Source organism: Emiliania huxleyi, assembly GCF_000372725.1.
Source record: "Emiliania huxleyi CCMP1516 unplaced genomic scaffold EMIHUscaffold_503, whole genome shotgun sequence".
Lineage (NCBI taxonomy): Eukaryota > Haptophyta > Isochrysidales > Noelaerhabdaceae > Emiliania > Emiliania huxleyi.
The window spans coordinates 1-7,794 of NW_005198224.1; the positions used below are offsets into that span (position 1 = coordinate 1).

The 7,794-nt window shown below is 66.0% G+C and overlaps 2 protein-coding genes across 2 annotated transcripts in view; one reads left to right on the forward strand and one right to left on the reverse strand.

Annotated features, from left to right (window-relative positions):
- Positions 1-2,964: 2,964 nt before the first annotated feature.
- Positions 2,965-3,606, forward strand: EMIHUDRAFT_370880 (hypothetical protein). The gene is made up of 2 exons (XM_005766624.1): positions 2,965-3,150; positions 3,226-3,606. The coding sequence occupies exon 2, from the start codon at positions 3,237-3,239 to the stop codon at positions 3,588-3,590; it is 354 nt and encodes a 117-aa protein (XP_005766681.1). The 5' UTR covers positions 2,965-3,150; positions 3,226-3,236; the 3' UTR covers positions 3,591-3,606.
- Positions 3,607-5,805: 2,199 nt separating this feature from the next.
- The window catches only part of EMIHUDRAFT_246308 (Clp protease), a gene marked incomplete at both ends in the record, with an annotated part of 4,859 nt that continues 2,870 nt past the window's right edge, over positions 5,806-7,794 (reverse strand). Inside the window, 8 exons of the mRNA XM_005766625.1 lie at positions 5,806-5,940; positions 6,008-6,172; positions 6,267-6,485; positions 6,550-6,609; positions 6,679-6,774; positions 6,875-6,913; positions 6,981-7,166; positions 7,379-7,531. Of these exons, the coding sequence (XP_005766682.1) occupies positions 5,806-5,940; positions 6,008-6,172; positions 6,267-6,485; positions 6,550-6,609; positions 6,679-6,774; positions 6,875-6,913; positions 6,981-7,166; positions 7,379-7,531 (1,053 nt within the window). The remainder of the gene's footprint in view (positions 5,941-6,007; positions 6,173-6,266; positions 6,486-6,549; positions 6,610-6,678; positions 6,775-6,874; positions 6,914-6,980; positions 7,167-7,378; positions 7,532-7,794) is intronic.

Below are 7,794 nucleotides of genomic sequence, written 5' to 3' on the forward strand. Positions count from 1 at the left end.
CCTAACCCTAACCCTAACCCTAACCCTAACCCTAACCCTAACCCTAACCCTAACCCTAACCCTAACCCTAACCCTAACCCTAACCCTAACCCTAACCCTAACCCTAACCCTAACCCTAACCCTAACCCTAACCCTAACCCTAACCCTAACCCTAACCCTAACCCTAACCCTAACCCTAACCCTAACCCTAACCCTAACCCTAACCCTAACCCTAACCCTAACCCTAACCCTAACCCTAACCCTAACCCTAACCCTAACCCTAACCCTAACCCTAACCCTAACCCTAACCCTAACCCTAACCCTAACCCTAACCCCTACCCCCTAACCCTAACCCTAACCCTAACCCTAACCCTAAACCCTAACCCTAACCCTAACCCTAACCCTAACCCTAACCCTAACCCTTACGTTAGTTCCGTTTGTTGGTTTGCTTGCACTGTTCACAGCAGTACCCTAACTGTCTTCAGCAAAACAGCCTCCGCAGCCCTGCCGGTTGAACGGTCTGCGACCGACGCGATCTCATGCGCCGAAGTCGGTGGGAAGATGATGATGAGTGGCCGTGGTCGAAGTCCTGGACCGCATCGCCGAGTGTGCGTCGCGCCCGAGGAGGGCAACGCTCGCAGCGTCAGCGAGTCAGGCTCGAGCTGTTCAGGGTTTTTGTGCGCCCGGAATTTAGTTGTTTTTGTCGCTCCGAATTTATTTGTTTGGCGACCCCTCCCGACCCCTATGCGTGGGATCGGCCGCCGAAGCGAAAGGCGCCCACCCCGAGCTCGTGAGTCGTGACGACCGCCGCTTGCATTGCACATGCGCCCGTGCGCGTGTGCCGCGCCGGATTTGTTCTGAAAAATGTATTTATATCGCAAGCTTACGGTATCTCCGGACTCGTCCGCTCGAGCGCTGCCCCAGATAGAACGACAGCCCAAAAGTGACGCCCGCCTGACACTTACAGTCTTACACATCACCTGCAGAATCTGATTTTGCAGTGCAGAGCACCGGGCGGAGCGCTGCGACTCCCCCTTGCGCCGTGACCCATGCCCCTTGCGCCGAGACCATGGGAAAGAGACGAATCCTGAGCCTTGCACTGACCGGCTGTTCTTGGGCCTCGCGCCACCGCGCGCGGCAGTGCGAGCGCGCGCCACGCTACTGCGTCTCGCGCGTGATCGCGAAGCGCAGCACGCACGTGACAAAGTCGCGCGCCGCGATGCCGTTCGTGTTTCCTGCCGAGTCAAGATGGTGCCGCTCGTGGATCTCGTAGAGCGAGCGGACGAGGAGCGCCGCCCGCGCGCGCGCCGCCGCGGGGAAGAGCGAGTGGCTTGCCGGCGACCACGGCGCCGCCGCCCGCCGGATCAGCGCCGCCGCCTCGCCCTCGCCGCCCGCGGCGCGCTGCAGCGGCGTCGGCTCGCCCTCGTGCAGGCTTGCGCCGCTGCGCAGCAGGGAGAGAGCGCGGGCGGCGGTGAGGCTCTCAAGGTGCGCGAGCGGCGTCCAGCCGCGGCTGGCGACCAGCCAGGCGGCGAGGTCGGTGTGGCCGCGGCTGTTTGCGACCTCCTCGGGCGTGCCAACGGTTGGCACTGCGGCGCGGGAGGCGCCGTAGGAGGAGAGGAGCTTGGCGACCTCGAGGTGGCCTTGGTGGCACGCCATGAGCAGCGGCGTGACGCCTTGGGTCGTGGCTTGTTCGACCGCAGCGCCAGCCTCGAGGAGCAACAGGGCGACGTCGAGGTGGCCCTCCTGGCACGCAATGAACAGCGGCGTGGAGCCGTTGTCGCGGGCTTGGTTCATCGCCGCGCCAGCCTCGAGGAGCAGCCGGACGCACTCGAGGTGGCCCTGCCAGCACGCGAAGAGCAGCGGCGTGACGCCTTGCTCGTCGGCTTGGTCCTTCGCCGCGCCCGACTCGAGAAGCAGCCGCGCGCACTCGACGTGGCCGTTCTGGCACGCGATGAAGAGCGGCGTGTAGCCGTTGTTGCGGGCTTGGCTGACCGCCGCGCCGGCCTCGAGAAGCAGCCGGGCGCACTCGAGGTGGCCCTTGAGGCACGCAACGAAGAGTGGCGTGACGCCGTTCACCGCGGCCTGGTTGACCGAAGCACCGGTATCGCGCAGCAGCCGGGCGATCTCGAGGTGGCCCATCTCGCACGCGATGTACAGCGGCGTGGCGCCATTCTCCTCGGCTTGGTCGACCGCCGCGCCCGCCTCGAGAAGCAGCCGGGCGACCTCGACGTGGCCGAAGTGGCACGCGATGAACAGCGCCGTGACGCCGTCGTTGCGGGCTTGGCTGACCGCCGCGCCCGCCTCGAGAAGCAGACTGGCGCACTCGAGCTGTCCCTCCTGGCACGCCATGAGCAGCGGCGTGCAACCCCCGAAAAAACCACCGTCCTCAGCCTGGTCGACGGCCGCACCGGAGGCGAGGAGCAGCTGGGCGCACTCGAGGTGGCCCGCCTCGCACGAGAGTGCGAGTGCGGACGCGCCTTCGCCGTCAGTCGCCCCGACGCTCGCGCCGGTTTCGAGCAGCAGCCGCACCGCCTCGGCCTGCCCGTGCCGAGCGGCCCAGGTGAGCAGCGTGTCTTGCGTGTCGGTGTCGAGCCGCGCGTCGAGAGTGCCGCGCGTCCGCCGCCCGGACAGGAGGGCGCGCAGCGAGCCCAGGTCGCCCACCGCGAGGTCTGACGGTAGGCTAACGGCGCCGCTCATGCCGCCAGAAACTCATGCCGCCAGAAAGAAGAATTCCTCCACAAGAACTCTCTCACAGCACACTGGCACGACAAGGGCGCGGACTGGCGCGGACTGGCACACACAGAAAGAAGAATTCGTCTCTGGGGAAACCACTTCACAGCTAACAAACCCAAGTAGACGGCCGACAGCAAGTGGCCTGACCCGGCGAAAAGTCAGACACACGAGCAAGGGGGGGGACAAGCGTAAAAAGGGACGGAAGTCGAGAGCGCTCGCAAAGAGGACGCGGCGGCGGCCAATGGCCACATCATCAGCATCACCGCCCGCACCACCGCCCTCTCCCGCCGTCCCGCCGCCTTTGGTTACCCGCGACGGCGCCGCTATGCCGCTCGGCGGCGATCGACTGCAGAATGACACGCCGCCCATGCTGATCGGTCCGCCGCCTCTGGCTACCCGCGATGGCTCCGCGTTGTAATCAAGTCGATGCAAGTCAAGGCTCGCGAGCAAGCCCCCCACTTGTGCTCAGGTTCTGCCTTCTGAATGCACTCTCCCTTCCCCGCGCTTTCGCAGGTCCATCCCACATGGGCCCCGCGGGGGAGGCGCCGGCGGTGGTGACAGAGGCGCAGGGCTGGCGGCTGCACCTCTCGAGTCGCAGCAGCACTGGCTACGCAGGCGTGCGCAAGCAGGAGCAGGCGTCGGGCTCGCGCGGCTGCCGACTTCCCTGGGCGTCGGGCCGCTTCGCGGCGTACCACACGGTGGACGGACGACGGGTCTACATCGGCTCTTCGACTCGGCGGTGGAGGCGGCGTTGGCACGCGCGGGCGGAGGGGTCGGTGGACGGACAGGTCGCCGCCCGCCGGGCGCGAGGTGCGCTAGACTGGGAGACCACCTCACTATGGGGCCTGGACCCAGTTCTCATGATTGTACATGACTAGCGATGTGTTATAGTTCCTCTTGTGTAAGTAAGACGCGATCCCGCCCAAGGGGCGTCTACTTGGGTTTGTCCGCGACACATCGCGGGAGATACCGCCCAAGTCTCGCGGCACGGGGAAACCCGCAAATCCATCCCCGCCGGGGCGTAAATCGGTCCGGGGCAGCCCTCGTGCCTTAACGGAGCGCCCGACGATCACCCTCAAGCAGCATGGTGCGCGCCCCGCCCGCCGGGCACACGGGATACCCGACGCCTCCCGTGCACGCCACGCGGGAGGTAGTAGTAGAGATCGGCAGCGAGCTGAGACGGGTGGATACCCCAGCTCCGCGTGCCAGTAGCCCTGCCACAATGCGCCAAACAGCACCACATTTAGCGACTAGCAGAGCACCAGACGAGGTGCTGCCCGCCGAGGCCCGCGCACGCGAGGAAGCGCGAGACACGACGGCGTGCGGCCGGCACGAGAACGGGACGCGAGCGAGAGAGCCACCACGCCGGACAGGGAGAGATACAACGGCGAAGCACCAGCTCATATACCTGTATTATTATGCCTGTATACCTGTGGTATGCCTGCATGCTTACGGACGCACCACCCACACACCGGCTGACAGATGACCAGCATGACAGACCTCATCGCCCGCTACCGTAAAGCATGAGCTCGGCGTGCCACTTTCCGGCGCTCCTGCTCATGCACGCCGCGTTTGCGATGCCTACTTCTCGCTGCGCCAACGACAGAGGGCGCCTCCACCAAGCTGTGCGATGCACCGAGTGCCGCCGCTTGTGGCCCTACTGCAGCATCTGCGGCGCTCTACTGTATGGCGACACGTGCACCTGTGGTGGTTTCGGAACCCCAACCTGCGAGACGCGCGGCTGTCGCCGCTGCTACTGCAAAGTCGCTCGTCGCGCCAGACGCTGCCTCCGCTTCGCTCGGCTCGTGTTCGAGCTTCCCGCCATCGGCTCCGCCGCCCGCCTCTCCGTCCGTCGCGCCGCCGTCCGCCGCGCCGTCTGGTGGCCAGCCTGCTGATTTACGTGATCTACCAACCGAGGCTGGTGTCGCGGCCGTCGCCGCTGCTACTGCAAAGTCGCTCGTCGCGCCAGACGCTGCCTCCGCTTCGCTCGGCTCGTGTTCGAGCTTCCTCACCTCCTCCTGCCGTCTGCGTTCGCGGCGGAGCTGGAGACGAAGAGCTTCACCAACGGCAAGGACGACAAGCCGCTGGTGAAGGGGTTGTACAAGGACGCCTTCGAGGAGCAGTTTGGCAAGGCGACCGTGCTGATCTACCGCGGCCTCGGCTGGGGCGACGCGGAGGCGGCGCAGCTGGCGGAGGTCCTCGCGAGGGGGGGCAGCGCCGCGGCTCGAGGAGCTCTATCTCCACGACAACAAGATTGGCGACGAGGGCTGCAAGGCGCTGGCCGCCGCCCTCACAAGGAGGGGGCCGCCCCGAGCTTGAAGGCGCGAGACGCCCCCCTCGCCACACGCCCCTCCCCCCGCCCAATGCTCATCGCACCTTCCCTCGCGTGCAGACGCTCTACGTGGACTACAACAACTACAAGCAGCCTGAGCTGGTGGCCGTGTGCGAGGAGCGCGGCATCCACCTCTCTACTGAGCCTCTCCAGCCCCGGCCGGGCGGCAAGGGCGCGGGTTCCTGCGGGACCGCCGCGCGAGCACGGCAGAGAGAGCAGCAGACCCTGCGGCTGCGGAGCACGACGCACAGCGGCGGTGGGGGGGGGGGGGGGGGGTCTGCGTCTCTCGGCGCGCTTCGTACGCTTGGGACAAGAGCGTCGGAGCGGGCAGGGCGGGGGAGGGGGAAGTGGGGTCAGGGTCTGGCTGGGCGAAAGGAGACACACGGGAGACAGTCGGGGGGATAGATGATGCAGACCGGACATCGATGGCCATTCGGATTGGCGTGTTGCACGTTGTGCACGTGTGACTGTGAGCACGGCCCCCGGCCCCAGATGCCGCGGGGGGTCCGGGGAAAGCGGTTTGGGGAGGGAAGTTGATTTGCAAACCGGACACCTGAATCTTTTTTAGTCAGCGTACTTCCTAACCGGGGGCGCGAATCCCCATCAAGTTAATAACTTCAAGTTTGACGTACGGCTCTATGCCAATGTGACATTGGCAAAGAGGAAAATGTAAAGCCGTAGTGATGTGGCTGAAGATAGGATCGGCGAGGTGGGGCGCTAGTGCCCTTCCACTCCCTCCCCCTCCGCCTTTGTAGTACAAGCTACGCTGCCACGCCGCTATGCCCCACGACGCGCACGGCTAGCCGCGACGACGCCGCGTCCACGTGGATCTCGACGTCGTCGCCGTCGCGGATCTCGCCGGCGAGCAGCGCGCGCGCGAGCGGCGCCTCGAGCTCCTGTTCAATGGTGGTCGAGAGGTAGGGGGAGATATGGTGGGAGATGCGGGGAGATGTGGGGTAACACCTTTTGAATGGTGCGCTTGAGCGGCCTCGCGCCGTACTCCGGGTTCCAGCCGAGGTCGACGAGCACGCCCAGCGCGTCGTCGGGGAGGTGCAGCGAGATCTGCCGCGCCTTGAGCCTCCCCGTGAGCGCGCGCAGCGCGAGCAGCGCGATGGTGCGCAGCTGCGCCTTGCGGAGCGGCCGGAAGATGACCAGCTCGTCGAGCCTGATTAACAACTCATAACGCATCGACAACTGCTTTGAATGAGTGCCGGAAGAGGACCAGCTCGTCGAGCCGGTTGAGGAACTCGGGCCGGAAGCGAGACCGGAGCTCGTCGAGCACGCGCAGCCGCACCTCGGCCTCGTCGCGCTCTCCTGCCACGAGGTCGACGTCGGCGTCGAGGACGGCCTGCGCCCCCACGTTGGAGGTGAGGATGATGATCGTGTTTTTGAAGTTGACCGTCCGCCCCTGCCCGTCGGTGATGCGCCCGTCGTCGAGGACCTGATTCGTCAACCATGACGAGTGCATCCAACTACTGATTAGCTAGGCGCCCGCCGTCGAGGACCTGCAGCAGCACGTTGAAGACCTCCGGGTGCGCCTTGTCCACCTCGTCGAAGAGCACAACCTACAGGAGAGTGGTCGAGGTTGCCCGAGGTTGCCCGAGACCGCCGTGTCCACCTCGTCGAAGCACGACCGAGTACGGCCTCCGCCGCACCGCCTCGGCCAGCTGGCCACCCTCCTCGTATCCCACGTACCCTGGCGGCGCGCCGAGCAGCCGGGAGACGCTCTCCTGCGACACACGCACTCTTGATGAATCGACTACTTGATGAACTGATTGACTGGTGAACTAAGCTCTCCTGCGACATGTACTCGGACATGTCGATCCGCACCATCGCCTCCTCCGAGTCGAAAAGCGCGTCCGCGACCGCCTGGCGGTACATAGTGACCCGCTCACCGAAGGACACAGCAATCGATTCGGAGCTCGCGCCCGCCGACCGCCTTTGCGAGCTCCGTCTTGCCCACCCCCGTCGGGCCGAGGAACATGAGCGACGCCGTTGGCTTGTCCGGGTCGCTCAGCCCCGCGCGCGAGCGCTGGATCGCCTCGGCCACCGCCTCGACCGCGTCGTCCTGCCCCGCCACCCGCTGCCGCAGCTGGTCGGCCAGCGTGAGGATCTTCTGCGCCTACCCTCGGCCAATCTCGGCCAATCTCGGCCAATCTCGGCCAATCTCGGGTCGGCCAGCGCGCGGATCTGCGCTGCGCCTCGGTCGCCAGCATCTTCTTGAGCGGCACGCCTGTCCACTGCGACACCACGGCCGCCACGTCCTCCTCGCCTGCCCACAGCTGCAGGTGTGAAGAGACGCTGCTCACAGCTGCGCTCTCTCGGCCGGCGGACCCCTCGCCTCGCCTGCTCACACAGCCATGCGCCGTGCGAAGGCACGCCCGCCCCACCCACCGCCGCCACGCCCTCCTCGCCGACGGTGGTGCGCGTGAGCGCCTCGCCGCCGTCGGCCGCGGCGAGCGCCTCTTGCTTCGCCCGCAGCTGCGCCTGTTCGGCACGAACTACTAGTCAGCCGGCTAGTGCTCTCGGAGGGCCTCTCGCTTGGCCCGCAGCCGCGCCTGCAGCTCCGGCAAGTCGCGGTACTTGAGCTCCGCCGCCTGCAGGGGGACAGGTCCGGGACACGTCCGGGACAGGTCGCAGTACATGCTGGGCGCGGGACTCGGCCGCGTACGGTGAGGGAAGGTACGCTTCTCCACTCTCTCTCTCTCTCTCTCTCTCTCTCTCTCTCTCTCTCTCTCTCTCTCTCTCTC

Excerpts from the sequence above, each read along its gene's own strand:
- EMIHUDRAFT_370880 (XM_005766624.1), top strand. The coding sequence starts at position 3,237 with ATGGGCCCCGCGGGGGAGGCGCCGGCGGTGGTGACAGAGGCGCAGGGC.